At 40.3% G+C, this 21,463-nt stretch overlaps 1 protein-coding gene across 4 annotated transcripts in view; it reads left to right on the forward strand.

Moving 5' to 3' along the window:
- The window catches only part of Tbc1d30 (TBC1 domain family member 30), a 92,689-nt gene that overhangs the window by 11,840 nt on the left and 59,386 nt on the right, over positions 1-21,463 (forward strand). Inside the window, exons 1-2 of one of the 4 annotated variants that reach the window (XM_074083830.1) lie at positions 3,245-3,629; positions 8,873-9,037. The exons of 1 other annotated variant lie outside the window; for it this stretch is intronic. In XM_074083830.1, coding sequence (XP_073939931.1) covers positions 3,260-3,629; positions 8,873-9,037 — 535 coding nt within the window. In that variant the 5' untranslated portion in view covers positions 3,245-3,259. Of the gene's footprint in view, positions 1-3,244; positions 3,630-8,872; positions 9,038-21,463 lie in introns of those variants that run through there. 2 more of the 4 variants (XM_074083829.1, XM_074083831.1) reach the window with 2 other exon arrangements.

Here is a 21,463-nt window from a genome sequence, read left to right on the forward strand (position 1 = left end):
ACAAACTTTCTATTATTGCAAAGGAAAGGCTATGTTCTATCTCTGAAATCCAGTGTAATAATAATAATAATAAAATGGTAGTCACATTAGATAGCCACAGTTCCTGTAAACATCCAATTTCCAGATTTAAGTGCCATTTAACATTAATACCTCTTACATACTATCTGCTATGCATCAATATGCATTTCCTAAGCCTGTGTGAAGTTTGATGGCTTTTTAAAGTACTAAAATCCCCTTTTTACCTCATTTCTTTTTGGATTGAAAAGTATAAGAATCTTCCTCATGAATAGTTACTGAATTGAAAACACAGAATGTATTGTATTCCAAGTACATAAGTAAGTTGTGAACAGCAAAATTACAGGGCAAAACTGAATTCCCTGAGAGGACAAACTGCAGCCCAGCAATGTCCTTTTGTATTTGTCTTCTGACTTGGTGAATGAGTAATCCCTGATAAGTTAGAGTGAAAGGTTAACTGCTAGATATTAGAAACCATCCATCCCAAGAATAACCAGAGCTTTCATCACAATAATTCAGTCTTTATGTGTGTATCTGCACATGTTAAAAATTTTTCAATGTTGAGAGTTTTGTTAAGGTAATTTTATTTTATCATCTTTATATTTTGGCAGTACTGGGGTTTGAACTTAGGGCCTCATGCTTAGGTGCTTTACCATTTGAGACTCTCCAGCAGCCCCTGTTAAGGTAATTGTAAATGATGGGTATCTGAAGGTAACTGGTAGACCTTGTTACAGGTTTGGAAATAATTTACATGGTCACTATCTATAGAGTGTACTCAAGACTAACATAAATTGCATTGTAGCAAATTAAACTCAGAAATAGATGCTTCTTAGCTATTTATAATTATAATGTGGTATTGGACCTTGTATTCCAGTTGTATCTAGTATAAAATTATCATTATCATTACTTAAATAGTAAAACTAAATTTCTAAATTAAAATGCTGGCTGGCAGCATAATTAACTTAGTAAATTTCATTTTAGCCTTAATCATGATCAGCTTGACAGTGATGTTCTGTTAGACCAATGGCCTTCTCTTTCAAAGGAGAGATGTTAGGCCGCTCTGGAACTTCAGGGCACTTGCCTGGGATCTTCCAGGCACCTGGGAGCAATAACAGGATTGGCTGCTCTTTACCAACTCTACTTATAGGCTTCAATTTATGGAACTCCCTTTTTTTTTTAGGAAACTAATGCTTGGTATTTTCTCTAATTTTCATTTTATTAATTCAGTTAATTCAGAAAATATTTATCACAATGTCAGAAACTGTTCTGGGTGGTTGTCAGAAGTTTAGTGACAGAAGGTGATTAGCAAAATTAAATCAGTAGACTGATACAGTATGTGGGAAGATGGTAAGTATCCTGGGAAAGAACAAACAAGGAAAATAACGGAGTGGTGTGGGATGAGGAGCACGGTGTTAAATAGAGCTGTTGGAGACGCCTGGCTCAGGAGAGAGAGGAGTTAGGGAACTATCTAGGGAAGTTCATTCCAACAAATACAATGACCTTGAGCCCACTTTTCTTCTTTGCCAATTTTCTCTCTCCCAGTAATTTGGAAATTATGGGGAATTGGAAATAATTTGGAGTTTTAATTAAATTAGAAATGTTGAATGTTAATTAACCTATTGTTTTCTTGGCCTTATCATAGTTCCTGGCAGAGATACCCCCAAATAAGAATGGTGCTTAAGACTGTTGATTATCACATCTCTTTCTAGTGGGTGGAGATAGAAAGGCTGGGACATCAACTAGAAAAGAGATCCAGTTTCAGTGTTTGCCCCCATGAAAGTCCTGCTTGTTGCAAAGTTTGGCATAGGACAAAGGCTCCTGGGACTCATTCAATGCCATGGACAATAGAGGAAAAAATCCTCAAAAAACCAAACAGCAGTTACATAATAAACAATTCCACTCCATTTCATATATTTCAGCATTAAATGGTAACAGGAATTAATATAGTTATAAAACCTTAAAATATTTCCAGTTTAAATTTTAAAGTTTAAAAGTTATAAAACTTCTGTTTTCCTTATATTAACTCCGATTTCAAGAAAGGTCCTTTTTATTGTGGTGGTGGTGTCAAGGGACACCACGTTTCTACTTTTAGGGTTAGGATCGCTTATGAAAGTGTCTTGAAACCTAAAAAGGGTACTGAACAAACATTCACTAGGTGCACTGTTGTCTACTGTAGAAGTATAGCCAAGAGTTTAACTGTGTTAGCCTAACAAGTAGTCATCCATAATGAAAGCCAGGCACTTCAAGCTTTGAGAAAGTTCAAGTTATTCTCTGAGAAGGGACAAGTTATTTTGCCTCCCTTTGCTGCAGCTCCTTCATCCGAATGATGAAGCACTATTGCCTGCTCTATACGGCTTAAGTGAGGATTAAATAAAATAATTCATGTAAATCACCGAGAGCAGTGCCAGGCATGCAAAAAGACCCAAAAAATGTTGAAGATAATTATTAAATTCACAAAGATAATTGATGGTGGGGGGGGCACTTCAAAATTCTATTCTCCCATCCCAGGAGGCTGCAGTAGGAGGCTAGTGGTACAGGCCTGCCACTGGCCAAACAAAACAAAACAAAACTCTAAAAAAATAACTAAAGCAAAAAGAGCTGGGGACATGGCTCAAGTGGGACAGAGTCGCCTAGCAAGCGTGAAGCAGAGAGAAAGAGTGTGTCAAGAGTCAAAAGCACTGCCTGGAATTTCTTAGGTCGTCTCCTGAACGTCTATTAAACCTTCATTCTGGGCGATGTCTTGTGTTAGGAATGATCTGATCTTGATCAAATTCATCGCTTTTCACTGGAGTTCATGGTGTTATCAAATCCCAAGCATATGCCAGGTGTTCAGAGTTTTAGAAAAGTTATTGTTATAAAACATAACAAAACAAAACAAAAAACCCTGAACCAAGCGCTCCCGTCAGGTGGGAGGGTGGGAAGGCCGGCACGATGCCCCATCGGGTGGAGAAGGGGTCCTAGCGGCGGCCCACGGCCGGGCATTCTTCCTGCGGGCGGCGAGCAGGCTGCCCTGGCGGCCTCTTTGGGAGTCGAGTCACGTGCTTGGAAGTGAAGGTGGCAGCGGCGGCGCGCCCTCCCCCCCTCCGCGCGGACGCCTCATCCTGCTCCGGCTCCGGCCACGTCCTGCTCCCCGCGCTCGGCGCCAGCGCTCGGGCGGAGCGGGGCATCGGGGCCGCAGGTGTCCCCAGGTAGCCCGGCGGCGGGGCCTGGGCGAGGCCGCGCCGCCTCCCGGAACCCGCGGGCGATGGAGACGGGTCCCGCGGGTGGGCGCGGGACGGGACGCCCGGAGCCCGAGGTCCGCGGCGGTGACGCGGGGCAGCAGGGCGAGGTGGAGCCCGAGCCCATCGAGCCGCGGGGCGGCCGCACGAGACGCACGGCGTCCCTGGTGAGCGGGCTGCTCACCGAGCTGTACAGCTGCGCCGAGGACGAGGAGGCGGCGACCGGGGGTCGCGGGTCGGGGGGCCACCGTCCGCGCCGCGACAGCCTGGACAGCTCCACCGAGGCCTCGGGCTCCGACGTGTTTCTGGGCGGCCGCGGCGGCGACTCCCGCGTGCTTCAGGAGCTGCAGGAGCGGCCGAGCCCGCGGCTCCAAAGGCAGTACCTGCGGCAGAAAGGTGAGTGCGGGGAGGGGTCGCTGAGCACCTGTGCGCGCCGCACCGCACCGCTGCGCCTCGCGTGCACGTGCTAGGACCCTGGGGCGCACGGTCACACAGTGACCCTTCACTACATTTATTTATTTATTTATTTATTTTTGGTAGGACGGGAGTTTGAACTCAGGGCTTTGGTGCTCTTCTGCTTGAATCACACTTCCAGTCCATTTTTGTCTGGTTATTTTTTGGAGATGGGATCTCACGAACGATTTTCCCGGGCTGGCATGGAACCGCGATCCTCCCGATCTCAGCCTCCCAATGGCTAGGATTACAGGAGTGAGCCACCGGCGCCTCGCTACACTCTGTTCTTAATGCCCCTGCCCCTCCCATCTCTTCTTGTGCTTCTGAACATCAGTGGTTGCAGTGGTCGGGTCTTCCCCTACCCTTTCCCAGCACTTGCATGTGTTCCTGGAGGCCCAGGTGAGGGCAGTCGGGATTCCAGTTTCACCTGAACAGCTGCTATAGGACAGGGTTGGAGTTTCTGATCTGTACTGTAAGTTACCTAGAGGAAGCCGCTGTATTTTCTTTTTTTGAGTCTGCCTTACGTAGCCACACACCATTTGGATACTGTTTAACTAGTGAGGCAGAATAGATAATGCAGTTTCCAAGCAAAGCGTGTGAATTCTAGAAAGTCAGGTTACAAGCAGCTCGCTAGGTGTTTTTGTTTTGTTCTCAGAGGTGAATTAGTGGAGAGTCCTAGAGCAATGGTTTCATTAGTTTAACTGCCAGTACCTTCAGCTGATCTGAAAAATGGCCTTGGCTTTCCTGGGGGAGAGGCTAATTTGTTTTGTTATCAAATCTGAGGCTCCTGTCCTGATTGAGATTTTTTTTTCCCTCTTAACTCTTGGTTCACAATAGCTTGCTTTTCAGGCACCAACACAGTCATTACAGTTATTTTGTTGCATAGGTATAACAGCACCTCAATTTACAAAATTTATCCATGTGTGGAAAACAGAAGCTAAGTCACTATCACATGTCTTGGAAGAAATGTCCTTGTGCTAAGTTACCAGGGGAGGGATGAAAGAGAAGAGTACTACATAATGGTCTTCTGTCTTCCCATTGTAGAATTAGTCTAGCTGGGTCCGGAAAAAAAAAAAAAAGCAGAAAAATAATAAATCTGTCTGCTTCCTCAAACCTATGTAAACAGCTTTCAGCTTCCTCTTTGGGCTTCCTAGTGAAGATTTTTTTTTTTTCCCCAGCTGATTGTTGCAAATGGCTTCCACCTTCCTCCCGCTGTGTGGGACTTTGGTTGGAGTTGTGCCATTTCATTTTAGACAGTTCTTTGGCCATTCTCAGAGTATGTGTTTGTGCCAGACGTTCTGTAAGGCGATAATTCTTTCAGACTCCAACAAAATTAATTTTGAAAAATTCTGACTTGACCGAAAGAGGTTATATAGCTTGTCCAAGCTCACACAGCTAGTGAAGAACAACAGAAGGATATTAACTCATGGGTTACAGGATTGCTGGCTTTTTATTACTGAAGGGGTTTTGGTGATTAGTAATTTCCTTTTGGAAGAGGAAAATTGGCAAATTAAAGCTTACAGAAGAGGTCAATGGTACAGTTTTGCAGGCAGCCTTCATGGGTGACCACTCTGCTGGTCATTCCCAAGACCTATCAGAGTCTATTTGGCCTAAGCTTTATCTTACTGCATGCTGGATTTCCTGCTGATCCTTTCTTCTCCCATTCTGCATGCTGTCTCTGCGCTCTGGTAATTGTTTCCTCTGCTGTGCAGAAGCTTTTTAATTTGATACAAACTCATTTGTCAGTTCCTGCTATTTGTTCCTGAGCTACTGGGATCCTATTCAGAAAGTCATTGTCTAGTCCTGTATTCTGAAGGACTTTCTTATGTTTTCCCCTAGGATTTTCAAAGTTTCAGGTCTGACGTTAAGGTCTTTGATTCATTTTGAATGGATTTTTGTATAAAGTGAGAGATTGGGATCTAGTGTCAGTCTTCTACATGTGGATATCCAGTTTTTCCAGCACCATTTGTTAAAGAGGCTATTTTTATTTTTATTTTTTTCTCCAAGTTACATTTTTGTCAAGAGTCAGGTATCTGTAGTGGCATGGGTTTATTCCTGGTATGTATTTCCGATACAAGAAAGAAGTTGAGAAGGTGAATATAGTTGATGTATTTGCTATACAAGTATAGGATTACATTTATAGATTTGCCTGTGTTGAACCATCCCTGCATCCCTGGAATGAAACCAGGGATCATGGTGTGTGATCTTTTTAATGTGTTATTGAATTTGGTTTGCAGGAATTTTATTGAAGATTTCTACATCTGTGTTTATCAAGGAAATTGGTCTGTAGTTTTTGTGCTGTTGTTGTGGCCTTATTTGGTTTTGGTATTAGGGTAATAATACTAGATTCCTCCTTCCCTCCCTCCCTTCCTTCCTTTTTCTTTTTCAGAATCTCTCTTTGCTAAATTTCTTTTCCAAGTTCTTGAATTTCTCATCCACATTGTTGACTTCTTCATTTATTTGTTTATTTGACTTCTCTTTGAAGTCATTGATCATTTAAAAAAGCTGGACTTTTGAATTCTTTTTCTGGTATCTCAACCTTGCAGTATCTTAGTTATTAAAGAGTTGTGGTCTTTTTGGAGAAGTGCTGCGGCTTTGTTTTTTTCATACTCTTGTGTTTCTAAGTTGCAGTTTGCATATCTGTTAGAATAGATACCTTTTCCAGTTTTATTTGGGAGTTTTCTTAGTAGCTTTCATTGGAGGGCTCCATCTCTAATACCACTCAGAGAGGTAAAAAACAAAAAAATCCCACTGTAACTGTGAAAACACGGTTCAGGCTGGTGCATACCCAGAGCTGTTGCTGGCCTCAATGAGTTTTGCAGCATGGGGTTGGGCAGGTTCCTATTCGATGCACAGGCTGTGCCCCCAGGAATGGCAAACATCTAAGTCTAGGAGTGTCCTAGTGCATCAGAGAGTGGGGGAAGCAAACAGAGCACTGATATCTGCACTGGGGGTGGGAGGAGAACCAAGGGAACTGGGCACTCTGCCTGCCATCTTAGCACTTTCAGATCCTGCTCAGTAGAAACCCACCCTGCAGGAGCAAGGATCTGGGGAAAATCGAGGGATTGACTAGACCTGGGCTTGGAGCTGTCAATCCTGCCCGGCAGCAAACCACATGCGGGAGGAAGGTAGCACCAGAGGCACACTATCTGCTGGCCACAGGTTTAGGGCTCTTAGTCTCTGCTCTGATCCTAGGTGCTCCTTGCCACAAAAGTTGGGGCCACCATCATCCACAGCCTGAGCTCTCTCATGCTTGAACTTCTCATGGGATCTGTGTCTCACTTTCCTTTCTCCATGCCCCCTCTTGTGGCTGATCCCACCCGGACACTGTGGGAGGTGTCCCCACAGTTCCTTGCGACTGTTCCTTGTTTTCAGGTACTCAGAGTAACTCATTCTTTTTTTTTTTCTTTTATTCTTATGTGCATACAACGTTTGGGTAATTTCTCCCCCCTTCCCCCTGCCCCTCCCTCTCCCTCTCTACCCCTCTCACAGGCAGAAACTATTTTGCCCTTATCTCTGATTTTGTTGAAGAGAGAGTATAAGCAATAATAGGAAGGAACAAGGGTTTTTGCTAGTTGGAATAAGGATAGCTATACAGGGAGTTAATTCACATTGATTTCCTGTGCATGTGTGTTACCTTCTAGGTTAATTCTTCCTGAACTAACCTTTTCTCTAGTTCCTGGTCCCCTTCTCCTATTGGCCTGTATCGCTTTAAAGTATCTGCTTTAGTTTCTTTGCATTGAGGGCAACAAGTAGCTCAGGCTTAAGCAATAGGCCCCTCTCAAGGTGGTGCCTGGCTATAGCTCTTCGATATATGGAGAGTGACAACACGGATTTTTTTTCTCCAAAGCTGGTCTGCCATGCAGGAGGAGTCATTGTCACGCTGAATTCCTACACTGGATTTAGAGCTTGCAAAAACTGTGGGCTTATCCTGTGGATAGGGCTGCCAGTCTGACTTACTAGGGCCGCCCATGGTTCTGGCTTTGGCTTTTCTTTCCCAGGTGGTGGTGGTGGTGAGATTGGAGCTGTCAGTTGGTTCCTCTTTTCTCTGCATAGCCTTCTGTTTCTCCTTGCTTTTGAGCTGTCTGTCATCTCTTTTATGATTCTAGATGCTCTCTCTCTCTTTGAACTATAGTCTAATCCTTTCTTCCCCTGACTCTTCTCATTCACAGAGTTGCATAGAGGAAGCTTTTAATCCACCATCTTACCCACAGAATTATTTTAATTATCATATATTCTGGAATTCCTTAGAGAGAAAATTGGTCGCAGTTTGTCAAGATAGCAATTTCCTCAGTTTTCTTCAGTTACTAAACATATGAAAGGTGATATGGCAGGTGTGGGACATATAAAGATGAATGAGACCTGTTTCTGTCCCTAATATGTGTATATATCAGCAGATATAGTTATAGAAGACATTTCCACACTTAAACCTGAACATTTTCCTCCTAAACAGTACATATAATTCAGAGAATTGCAGAGTTGTAGGTATCTTAAGAGGCACTGAAAATGAGATAGGGTTTTCACATTATCTCATGCTGTTGTGAATATTAGTTTTAAGAATGTAGAGTTATCCTAATTTATCTGTTTAAAGGAAATGTATTTTCTGTCATATATGAAGAATTACTGAGTCTGTAAAATAAAACAGTGTGTCTATTGGATAGTCTATTGGAAGACTGTATATTTAAAAGAAAGCCAGTATTGCCACATCCATGTACATTGTAAAATGTCAAATTATTTAGTTTTAACTGATAATTTACAAATAAAGATGAGTAGTTAAAAATTTATTATCAGCTGTTAGGTTTATCATTAATGTAAAAGACTCAAAAAGATTTTTGCCTTGCAAGAGTACCACCTGGATATTTTAATGATACAAAAGGTACATCTTGATTTTCAAGCAATGAAAGGTAAACAGGCAACCAGAGCTAAGTATGGAAAAAGTAAGTGTATTTGCTTACATGTTAAGGAAGGCTTAAGGTTATAGTATTTGTCTCATGAACAAGGCAGGTGAATAACCTACTTGACCAGAATGTCTTAGCTGAATATGTACCTGTAATCTCTGGTGAGAACCTAGAACTAGTTGTTTTAAGTAGATGTTTTAGGTATTTGTCTTTTGACTAGTATCATACAGGGATTTGTATTCCTCTCAAGGTATTTATTGCACTGTGTTTATTTTTCTTTATTGATAGACCCTAATGAACTGAACATGATCCTTCAAGAGCTAAAGTACAGAATTGGCACCCAGTCGGCCAAGTTACTCCGGCAGCTAAAGCAGAAAGATAGGCTTCTGCATAAAGTTCAGAGGAACTGTGACATTGTGACTGCCTGCTTGCAGGCTGTGTCACAGAAAAGAAGTAAGTACTGGAGTGGGGTTACACCTTTTGCCATGCTTGACTAGAATGTTAGTGAGGTCGAGGCATTAGTCATTGCGTTTTCGAATATTTTAAACATTTCTGCACGGAAGCTCATACCCTCAGAACTAAGAACCATGAATATCAGACAGCTTTCTATTTTTTTTTGAGGGGGTTAAAATGAATACTTCATGTCTAATATAACCTTAGTTTTATTATTCTACATTTAAGGTAGTACTTCGCTTTAACAATTGTTATGTTTACTTGATGCTAAATAATGATTCAAATCTTCATTTTTCAAAAAGCATCAAATAGACACAATGAAAAGTCATGTCCTGTCCTCTTAATCTGTGTTGTTCTAATAAGTGAAATAAATAATTAACCTAAAGGAGGAAGCTCTTGTAACAGGATCTTATGACTTGCTGTGAAATTTGAAAAGGGAAAATTATTTTAATAGATGAAACCTGACTTTTAGGTAATCCACTTATGACTAAGAGTTGCATGGTTTATTAACTGAGTTAAAAATTATGAAATTACTGATTTGATTTGTCTTAACTACTAGAGATTAAAGCTTGTGAATTAATTTTATAATTCTCCATGCAATAGTTTTACATTTTATTCTGCTAACATCTTCCTGTTTTTGTTTTGCATTCTTTATTAACATGCAGCATGGCAGAACAGTGTGTTCAGGTATGGTAAATACAGCATAAGTGATATGTTTTGATAAAATGTCTGTGGCAGCTTCTGAGGTGCATGTGACAGCTGCCTTTTCTTGTTTTTTTACTCTGTCACATTTCATGTGTAAAGTAACACACTGTAAAGTTTTTAATTCCAAATTAAGATGTGTTTGGTTTCATGACACAATTTTTAGGCTTGATTAGTTTCAGATAATGAAATTAAAGGCTTACATACCATTCTAATGCTATCATTGAAAGGAAATCCTGTGTTTTCTTTTTATTATATTGCTTTTGTTATCCCCAAACTATTACTTATGTTTTTTTACTAAGGAAGATTTCACCTAATGAGTATTAAACAGAATGCTGCTTGCTTTTCATATGTCATTGTGGTCTACACCAACCAGGAGTATTATCAAATGAACTGACTTTGAGTAGGTTTTCTGTGGACTTGGGCACTTACATCTAGAGAAGGAAGAAGGGTGTGTGTGTGTGTGCATTTGTGTGTGTGTGTGCACTTGTGTTTGTTTCTATGAAAAACTGGCATGTGTTATTTGATAGCTTTTCATGGACTCTGATTAAATTATTTCCCTCTTCTATTATGAGATACCTTGATTTCAACTTTTTTCCTTTCAACTGTATTTTTTTCCCTATCCATTATTCTTGTTTATAACACAGGTTAAAAGCACATAAGAGTTTCCACGTGTGGAGAAAGTGAAAGAGAGGATGGAGCAGGGGTCAGGAGGCAAAGATGGGCCCGGGTGTCCAGGGAGCAGATTAGTGGTAGTTACTAGAGATGATAGCTGCTGAGACTTTATGTTTACATGATTAGTAGAGCTGACACTTATGCCTTTTTAGACAAATAAGCCCACAAGCACCCAAACTGACTTGTGAATCTGCAAATGTGTGTTTCCTAGGTGTTTTAGAGTCTGTCTCTTCAATTCTAGCCAGGGTTTTGCATTTCAGAGAATCTGGGGTTGTCTGGCTCCTTTCCTGGAGTGCTCAGTTTTCATCTTGTTAATACAAGTTTATTAAATGAAACAATTTTTTTTTTTTTGGTTAGGAAATAACTACATTAGAGTTATTATTCTTCAGCGGGGGATATGGCTCAGTGCTAAAGCACTTGCCTACCATGTGCAAAGCCCTAGGTTTAATTCTCAGCACCACACACACACAAAAAAAGATTTATAGAATTATTATTCTCATCATGATACCATACTATAACAAACAGCATTAACATTTTGACTAAATTGCTATTTACACACTTTAGAACTCTAGAGTTCAGGTGTTTTGTGACTAAATGCCTGATTCTAATTGTTGTACATTTGGCTTCTTTTCCTCAAAATCAAGTAATAATAAATACATTTAATTAGAATTCTAAAACATTAAGGCCGGGTGCCAGTGGCTCACACATGTAATCCTAGCTACTTAGGAGGCAGAGATCAGGAGGATCACAGCTCAAAGCCAGTCTGGGCAAATAGTTCATGAGCCCTTATCTGAAAAAAAAAACCCCATCACATTAAATGGCTGGTGGCGTGGCTTAAGGTGAAGGTCCTGAGTTCAAACCCCAGTACTGAAAAAAAAATTGAGACTTAACTATCACAATAAATAACTGAGCTTTCATTTTAGTAGTGGTTGGCAGTGATGTATTCAGTGATGTATACAAACACTTGTTTGTATTTAATATGCAAAAAATCTAGCTACTCCTCATTTCTGCCACTGTATAGGTTTGATGCTTATAATTCTTCACTTAAGTGACTTTCCCCCTTCTATAACATGCTATTTTTTTTTTTCATTTTTCTTTTATTATTCATATGTGCATACAAGGCTTGGTTTATTTCTCCCCCCTGCCCCCACCCCCTCCCTTACCACCCACTCCACCCCCTCCCGCTCCCCCCCTCAATACCCAGCAGAAACTATTTTGCCCTTATCTCTAATTTTGTTGTAGAGAGAGTATAAGCAATTATAGGAAGGAACAAGGGGTTTTGCTGGTTGAGATAAGGATAGCTATACAGGGCATTGACTCACATTGATTTCCTGTGCGTGGGTGTTACCTTCTAGGTTAATTCTTTTTAATCTAACCTTTTCTCTAGTTCCTGGTCTCCTTTTCCTATTGGCCTCAGTTGCTTTAAGGTATCTGCTTTAGTTTCTCTGCATTAAGGGCAACAAATGCTAGCTAGTATAACATGCTATTGAATAAGACTGTTAGAGGTTTTTTTTATTATTATTGAAATGGTTACTTCTCATCAAAACACCAAAGGAAATACAATTTTTGAAATAAAAATCAAAAGTAAGTGTGGATTATGAATTCGAATGACTAGATCATTTTTATTTCTAACACAAATGACATAACTGCTTAGACTTTATGGTTTCTTACATGAAGGCTTTATGGTTTCTTATGTGGACAGGAATAAGAATAGTAAGATCTGCCTGTGCTTGTCATCCCAGCACTTGGGAGGTAGAGGCAGGAGGATCACAAGTTCTAGGTCAGCCTGAGCTAAATAGCAAGGACTTGTCTCAAAACAACAACAAAAAGAAAAGCAGGATCAATATTTGTCTTATAGAAGAACATATTTCTTTCCTATATTCATCTGAGGATAACTGTGAATATAATCAGCTTAATACTAATTATAGAACTAAAAATAATAAGTCACAGCAGCTGTTGTCACTTACTGAGTGTATGCCTTATGCCAAATTATTGCTTTTCTTTCTCAAAGAAACTCCCCAAACATATGTATCTATGTATCTTTAGACACATTTTATTAAACTTCCTGAGATCCAGTTTAAGTAATTTGCCAAAGCTTGCACAGGTAAGTGATTTAGAAGAAATTTAAGGAGAGGTCTCAAAAGTCTATACTTTCCAGCCTAAACTGTGATGTGAGTGTTTTGTTTTTCTTAGCATTAGATAGATAACTCTGTAATATTATTGTAGTGTTGCTGAGCAATAAGAAATTTTTAACATGCAGAGGACAATCAGAGTTTCAGGTTTGTTAGAACATACTGCTTTGGTGTAGTCTGTGTGTGAAATAAGTATCTTTACTTGGCTAAATGGATTGTTTTGAACCATTGTAGCTTGGTGTGTAGGAGAATCCATCTAAAGGCTTCAAGTCAATAAAATGAATAAAAAGAATATTTTGTCAGGAGATTTTGATTCTGATATTTTTATGGGTTTTGCTTAACCTGTTTTTCCTGAAAGTGGAGGGAATACCATATTGTTCACCCTACAGTTTTACACTCTTCTGTTTTGTGCAGTAAATGTTTAAGTGAGGCTGGCTGAGTTTGTGAAATGGTATTGTAAATCAAGTAATAAAATGTAGCTGTCACCTGAAAATTGTGATAAGAGAAAACATGAGCAAAACATGTAGAAGTTTTGCACTTCTACATATATGTAGAAGTGTCTTTATTTATCCTTGCCAATCAATATAGGCTTTTTAGATGGCCTTATTTCATTAACGTGTCTGCGTTGGCATCCTGAATCTTTCAATCTGTAACAAATGCCTGGCAAAGACAGGTATCTTGCCAAATAGACAGGTGTCTGTTTTTTCTTTTACTATGCCTGTCTTCTCAACAGTTGTAACCTTGTACTTTGTCAGAAAATATTTGTGTGGCTTTGGGTTTGGTTGGCTGAAAGTCAACAGTTTCCACTAAAAACTAATGTTCTGTGTGTGTGTATTTTTAAATTATAAAGTAATACACTCAGCCAGCAGTTCCATTCCTACATATCTACCCAAGAGAACTGAAGACATTTGTCTTCACAAAAACGTGTACAGAATGTTCATTGCAGCATTATTCATAACAGCCAAAAAGTAGAAACAACCCAAATGTCTAAAAGTGAATGAAAGAATACACAAATTGTGGTATTATCCAGACAGTGGTATATTATCTAGTCAGGAAAAGAATGCATTACTGATTATATGACAACATGCATAAACCTTGAAAACTTTAAGTGAAAAGAACTAGACAAACAAATCCACATGTGATAGGTCTCTGTGTGGAGATTTGCTTATCAAGTTTGGTTAATGATGACTCTTGGCACATTGAGAGTCCCATGTGTGCTCCTCCCTGTGTGAAATCTCTCTCCACCATGTTTGCTTTTCTCTATACTTTTTCTATTTCCTGGATATATTCCCAAGAAATGTATGGTTCTGAAAAACTGAGTAGCAAACCCAAGCCCAGAGGGAAAGGGTAATGTTTCTATTTGGGAAAAAAGTTCTTAAAAGATAAACCACATAGCGTCAGGGTCCCAGTCTGGTGTTGGGTTCCCCTGAGAATTCACAAGAGTCCCTTCTTGAGGAGTCAGAGGGCGAGGTTGTAAATGAGTCCTGTGACATTGATCAGGCTCTCACTGAACAGTTGTAGGAGTGGTCTGCTCTTTATTTTCAATTGAAAATTCACCATGGCCTTGTTCCTGCTCTTGGAAGTAGGTCAAAGCACAACCTTTTTGTAGGTGTGGAGGGAAGAGCAGGCCCTTTGTCAATGCCTTGTGAGACACCATAGTACTGGGAGAGTTGGATGGGCTCTCCAGGGCAGGCTGCCCTTTGAAAGATGGTCCAGTTGGAGGTTTTCAAGTCTTTCTGCTGCATTGGATCTCTTGTTTCCTGTAACCCATGCCTTCTTCCTTCTCAATTATTCTTTTTATATCATTGCTCCTTCCCCCTTGAGAGAGGGTACCTGTGAGATACATTTTTGGGAACTGTGCATGAATGAAAATGTCTGTACTTTGATAATTCTATACTTGCTTTACTGCTTCCTCACTTCCATTGTTGCCCTAGAGAAATCAGAAGTCTTGACGTTACTGGGCTGCCTAGTTTTTCCCTTTGAAAGTTTGTGGAATCTTCTCTTAGTCCTGAATTTCATGATCATGTTGGTGTAGGTGTGTCTGCACTCACTTAGGTCATTTTCACTGACCTAAGACAGCCTCTTGATCAGACAACTATGTCCTTCAGTTCTGGAAATTTTCTGTGAACTCTTTCTACTTCTTTACTTTTCCTCTTTCCTTTTTCTTTTTCATACATCTGAAATTCTGATGTGAGGGGGGTTAGAATCTCTGGATGAGTTCTACAATGTTCTTGTGTTTTCCACCTTTTTTTTTCTTTGCTTATGGGAGACTTCCTCAACTTTATTTTCCAATCCTATATTGAGAACTTTTTTTTTTGGTTGCTATTTGAATGTCTCTTTTTATATGTAATTCCATTTTTATTTCGTAGGTACAGTATATTTTGTTCTTGCTTGAAAGATATTAATGATAATTCTAAATGGACAAACAGAATATAACATTTTGGAAATTGATTATATAGGTGAAAAGAAGCTTTTAAAGCTGCTATTGTATTTAGAGGCTTTTCTCAGAGGTCCTGTAATCCTTGGCTGTCTGTTTATATTAAATGTGGGAGAATGAAATTCTGGCTTGAACTCTGGGTTCCCTGGCAGGGCTTCACTGGAGGTCATCTGGATGGAACTTACCAGTTCCATCCCATCAGTGTCTTCAGGTCCTACTTTGGGGCTGGTCAGACTCCCAAGGGAAGACTCTTTTGACTTCCTGCCTGGAGGATGAAGGTCTAGTTGCTGTGTTCGGGGAGCTGAATTGAGTGAAGTGGCTAGGAGATGGTATGTAGTACTCAGTATGCAAGTGCTCACTAAGTCCCCTGAGATAGGAAAGGTATTCTGTCGATACAGAGGCAAAACAAACTTAGTTTCTCCTTCTATAGCTAATAACACAGATCACTTTTGTGACCCCCCAAAAGGTTTTGGGCTCTTCCCCCACAAACAAGCGAGAAAGCAAGTAGTTCTGCAGTGGACACCACCAAGATACCCTTTAATTCAATTCAGTTTTGACACTGTCTACTTGGACAAGGTACCCTCACTTCTGAAAGCCAATGGCAAGACCCCGATCAGGTTGACCTGTCTTCTGACAGATCTGCTGTACTCAGGGTTCCCACAACTGTCTCTTTGAATTTAATTAATTTACTAGAGTGGTCACAGAACTCAGGAAGCACTTGTGTTTATTATTATAAAGGATGTTTCAAAGGCTACAGATGAAAAGATGCAGAGGGAAAGGTATGGGGGAAGGGGTACAGAGCTTCCATGTCCTCTCTGGGAATACCACCCTCTAGGAACCTCGTCATGTTCAGTTATCCTGAAGCCTTCTGGGACCCTGTCATTTTGGTTTTTATGGAGGCTTTATTGCATGAGCATGACTGCAGAATGAACATGTGTGTACAAATATGATTGTACAAAGAGGATGTAATCTAATGCTAACAGACTGAGTGAGGAAACCCTCAAGGCCTGTCCAGATTTTTCTTGGCCTCTTTGTGCAGTATTCCTTCCTCCTGGAATAGGGCAGGACCCCTTTGAAATGTGGGCCCTCGGGTGTCTTATTAGATTAGATAGGTCAGAGAGTATCTTAATGGACAGCTCTAAGAGAGAAAGATGAGGTAAGACTGGAACTTATCTTTAGTTTCTATGGCCTGTCTTGGGGGAAAAAAAAGGAGCAGGTGACAGAAGGGAAGAGGTCACAGAGAGCTTTTGCTTTCTGAGGCCTAAAGTGCCCCAATATTATAACAAAGACCTTCTTTTACCTTTTTGAAGCTGCTTTGAAAAACCAAGGCAAAGGCCAAATCCTTTGACCTTATTGTTCTAGTAATTTAGAACAGTATAGTAGTGGTGTAGAAAATCCAAAATTTCCATCTCACAAAATCACAGTACTCAGGACTGGCTGATTTAGTCCTCTCCAGAAATGGATCTTGTGTGATGGTGCAAGACGGATTGATGCCAAGCCTGAAGAAGCAGAAAAGGAGATTGAGGCTTTCCCTGTTTCTCCCTTTTGAGTCACCTGGAGAACTGGTTGCCAGTCCCCAAATCTTTTGTGGAACATGTGGTGTGACACAGGCTGGGTTTTAGCTGTCCTCTGTCCCATTAGAACTGGCTTTCTCAGATCTGTTGAGTCCATCTGTCCTTGTCTGTATGCTTTTCCAACTTCAAAAACCCATTGCCGTTTTCTCTGCTCCTTTTTTCCCCCTAGTCTTTGTAGGTTATGATAAAACAATCTCTTTACTGTATTTTTAGTGTGATTTTGCTAGGGACCAAAATTAGATGCATTTTTCCCATCTGCCATCTGAACCCAGATGAACTTATTCCTTTTATCATAAGCTCATTTTTTACCGTTTTTATTAGCACATATTAATTGTACAATGTAGGGGGTTTCTGTATTTGCTTATAATATACTTTGATCATATTTGCCTCATCTAGTACTCTTTCTTATTTCACTTCCCCCACGACCTCCCTGTCATTTGATAGATGAAAAGAATTTAGCATTAGATTAAGGTAGAGTTGCCTTAAATTTGGAATTTGCCTGCAGAATTGTGAATTCCAACACAAAAGTGTCAATATTGAATAGGTTTAAGTATGTTTTTGACATCTGATTAGCAGCTTGGTCTACTGTGAAGTAACTTAGAATATGACTAGATGAAAGAAATTGACAAAAAAATTTTTACAATATATTTTAGTAACAATTTTTGCTCATTAAAACAGAACTCTTTAGTATCTGTTATCTTTCCATGTTATCATAGTTTACTTATTCTTATGTAAATACATTGCAAATTTGTGTAATATTTGACAGTACAATGATACCTTTTGAACCTCTAACTTCAGAGAGATTTCTACGGGTTCAAAACAGAGTAGATGTTTTTTGTGACCTCCTTAAAAAAGGACCTGGGTTTTAGGAAAAAAGTGTTTCTGAATCTTGGTCATGATAGGGCTGGAGGAAAATTAAGAATTTGTAATTTCTATTCACCTACAACCTTTGGTTGAGTATAATGAGGGATGGAAGTTGAGAGCATTGAAGCAGCTCAGCCATTGGTGAGGCAGCCAGGACTCTTGGGTTGGTGTCCTCACTATCAGTTATAGCCAGCAGGGGGAGCTCTCTTAAGCATGCAGAAGAATGGTGTTAAAAATTTATTTATGGTCTCTATGTGGTCTTATCCAGAAGGGCAAGACAGCCTGTAAACTAAAAATAATTCAATCTGGAAAAGACACCATACAAAATAAATAAGGGACTCATTTTAAAAAACATCTTATATGTATTGTGATTACTTTGCACTTAGTTATATGAGAGAATACTTATAGAAGTGGGGGCAGTTTAATATGTTAAAAAGAAGCATTTACACTTAACCACATTTGTAGAATGTGTGTGTGGAAATGTTATTCATTCAACAAGTATTTATTGTGCACTTCAATTTACTAGATGTGATTATAGGTGTTGGGAACTAATTACGAGCAATACTTCATTATTAATATCTCACAATTTGAAGTGTCTTTTATCCTAAGAATAAATGCAAGAGTAATGAATACTTTTTTCCAAAAGAATTGACTCCTGTTTTGTAGAACAATTAACTGTGTTTTTCCTATGCTAGATAGTAGATCGATAGTAAAACTTAAGATTATTATCTCTCATATACTGAATGCTTCTTTTTAGAAATTTTACATAAATCTTCAAAGACCATTCTCCTTTGCAAAGAGATACATTATTCCAGTATCCTGAGATTTTGCTGCCTGTTGAAGATCTGTTTTTTCTTTTTTGTTTTTCTTCTTAAAAAAGAGTCTTAGCGTCTTATTTGGGTTTGGTGGTGGTGGCTGTGTTTTGGTGGGACTGGAATTTGAACTCAGGGCTTCACACTTAGAAAGCAGGTGCTCTACCACTTGAGCCACGCTCCATTCCTCACTTGAGTACCTTTAAAAAGATGCTCGTGTCTGGCTCCCATTCCCAGATGTTCAGATTTAGTTGGCATGTGATTTTTTAAGCTCCCTGGGTTATTCTAATGTGCAGAAAAGTTTGGAAACCACTAGACTATTCGTTAATATCAACAGATCCTTGAGGATAGTAATGATGGCTTATATTCCTTTGAATCCCTTTTTTTTTTTTTTTAGAAATGGTCTTGCTGTGTATCTCAGGCTGGCCTCCATCTGGGATCCTCCTACCTCAGCCTCCCTAGTACTGGGATTACAGCCATGTACCACCATGCCCAGCTGAATCTTTGTTTGTCACCTTGTATAGCATATTTTACATAGCAGTGACAATAAAGAGCCATTGCTGGGATCCCCACCTAACTTTACTTAGAGTTTGTAGTCCTCTCCCCATCACGATTTACTTGTGTGTGTATATATATATATACATAATTTATTTGTTCAAATCTTCAGTTTTCATTTCCCCCTGGCAAAACCCAGCCGTAAGTTAACCTCGAATCTCTGTTGTTTTTGTGTGCGCATCTACAAAGCTGAGCACAGTTGAAGAACCATATCATGCTATTGTCTCTCTTTATGGTGTGACTGCCAACACTGTGGACAAATGGTGCCTCCAGTCACCGGATTCCTGTACTTCCCACATTGTGCCCATTCCTTCTCTCCCTTTCTACATCCTTCTCTGTCTTCACTCTCAGCAACCTTGCTTTGTATTCTAGCAGAGGAAATACAAACAGTGAAAGGCGGCTGTCCTGATTGGGTGTGATAGTACATGGCTGCCACCCCCGCATTCGGGAGGCTGCAGCAGGGGGTCGTGAGTGTGAGGCGAGTCTGGGCTACCTAGCAAGTGACCTGTCTAAACAAAAAATGAATGTCCTCATATTCCTTCCTGTCTTGCATAGGTAGCATTCCTCCTGTTACTTGGGGTAAATTATCCATTGCTCTTGGGTACACCAGACCCATCTTCTCTTTCCTATTCAAGGAATCACTGAACTTTTTTTTAAATCTCTCTTCCTTCTTCATCAATTTTTCCCTCCCTTCTGTATCATTCCAATCAGCATAATAAGCACATTATTTTCTCTTTCATCTAAAACCAAACACGAAAATCTTATCTTCCATTTTCCTATGCCAGTGTTTATGTACCCTACTGATCTCAGGAATGCTTTGAAGACAAAACTGAAAACACTTTGAGCAACAGAGGGTGATGGGGATAATGCATATAATTGAAGTACCTAGCATGCAAGTATGAAAATGTCATAATGAAACCTTTCACTTTGTACAATTACTAAAAAAAATGCTAGGCATGGTGGTGCATGTCCGTAATCCCAGCACTTGGCAGGGTGAGGCAAGAGGATCATGAGTTCAAGGCCAGCCTGGGCTATGTAGAGAGACCCTGTCTCAAGAAACTTAACGGTTGGGAGTGTAGCTGAGTGGTAGAGTGCATCCTGGTATGTGCAAGACACTAGGTTTCATCCCCAGCACTGCGCAGAAAAGTACTTTGAAGTGATAAATGCGTGTGTGCATATAAATTATTTATGTCTCCAAAGAAGTTCTGTGCTGGGTACCTGCTGGATACTGAGGTGCAAACTGGAAAATACACTTGTCCTTGGTGAGCTTTAGAAACAAGTGAAGGCTCAGAGAAGCAGACCCAAACAGTTATACTATTAATTACTGCTCTGATGTTGGTCCTGGTATATTGAAATTGATTTTGGACAACTTCCATTTTCACAGTGTGTGTTTACACACTGAAGTATTCCAGATTTGTTTCTCCAGTATGATCTGCTAACAAACAATGGTTTTAACATTGCCAACTTTCAATCTGAAACTCCACAATGAGTCTTCCAATGTTTCAAGCTAAAACTAGGCACCTTTATGAAGTTTGGACAAAAATGCTTAGGGAAAGGCATTACTGTTGTAAGGGAATTTCAAGCAAGTCAAGGCTGATCTGATAGTCTCAAGAGAAGGACTTGATTGGCATCAAATTACCCTAAGGTCCTCCTGCCACTCCCCCAACACGAAGGTGAGAAGTTTGCTCAATTATCCAAGAGAGCTGTTTTGTGGATGAGTGGTGGAAAGATGGACTCCATTCTCCTATAAAGTTCTCAGTTGTTGTTCTTTTTTGTTTGTTTGTTTGTTTTTTATTGTACTGGTGTTTGAACTCAGGGCCATATGCTTGCAAGGCAGGCGCTCTACCACTTGAGCCATTCCACCAGCCCTTTTTTGTGCTGGGTTTTTTCGAGATAGGGTCTTTTGAACTATTTGTTCAGGGCTGGCTTTGAACGGTGTACCTCCTGATCTCTGACTCCTGAGTAGCTAGGATTATAGGTGTGAGCCACCCAAGCCTGGCTAGTTCTTATTCTTTGGTACCACTTTTCAGACCCCAGGCCATGGTCCAGCACCTACTGGGACTAGAGACTGGCTTCAGGTAAAGAGTGGGAAAGGTGAGAGAAGTGAGGAAGAAGGGTCTGAGTTTCTTGGAATGCTGAGGGGGTGGAAGGAGGGCACATTGGTTAAGAATGTTGACTTCAGAGCTATCTCACCTGTTGAGAGCATTGCCAGGCTGTATTATCTACTATGAAGCCACAGTTCCTGTTGTGAGACAAATGGGGGCTGTCTTTCCATCATTTGCATGCTTTCCTTTTTGAGACAATTATGAAGGTTGCTGGGGTTTCTTACATTTAAAAATAAATGGTGACATTGGATTATTTGAGGGGACGCTGAGTAATTGTGATTAGAGATTTCAGAGTTTTAGCTTTTGGAAAGGATTGCTCTCATAACACACAAGTGTGCTTTGAGAATAGTATATGGAAATGCATATGAAAGTAGGCTCTGTGTGTACAAAGGGCAGTGAGTGCAAAAGTGAAGCCATCAAAATCTGTAAAGCACATAGAACATTACAAGGGAGTGGGATTAGAGAAGAATGACAGAAATGTGCCATGCGGGCAGGGTGGGAGGGGTGCAGACATTCCAGACAGAGAAGACAGCCCTGTGGTGGGATGGGCGTCAGGTGTTTGCAGTGCCT

This window comes from Castor canadensis, chromosome 8, assembly GCF_047511655.1.
Source record: "Castor canadensis chromosome 8, mCasCan1.hap1v2, whole genome shotgun sequence".
Lineage (NCBI taxonomy): Eukaryota > Metazoa > Chordata > Mammalia > Rodentia > Castoridae > Castor > Castor canadensis.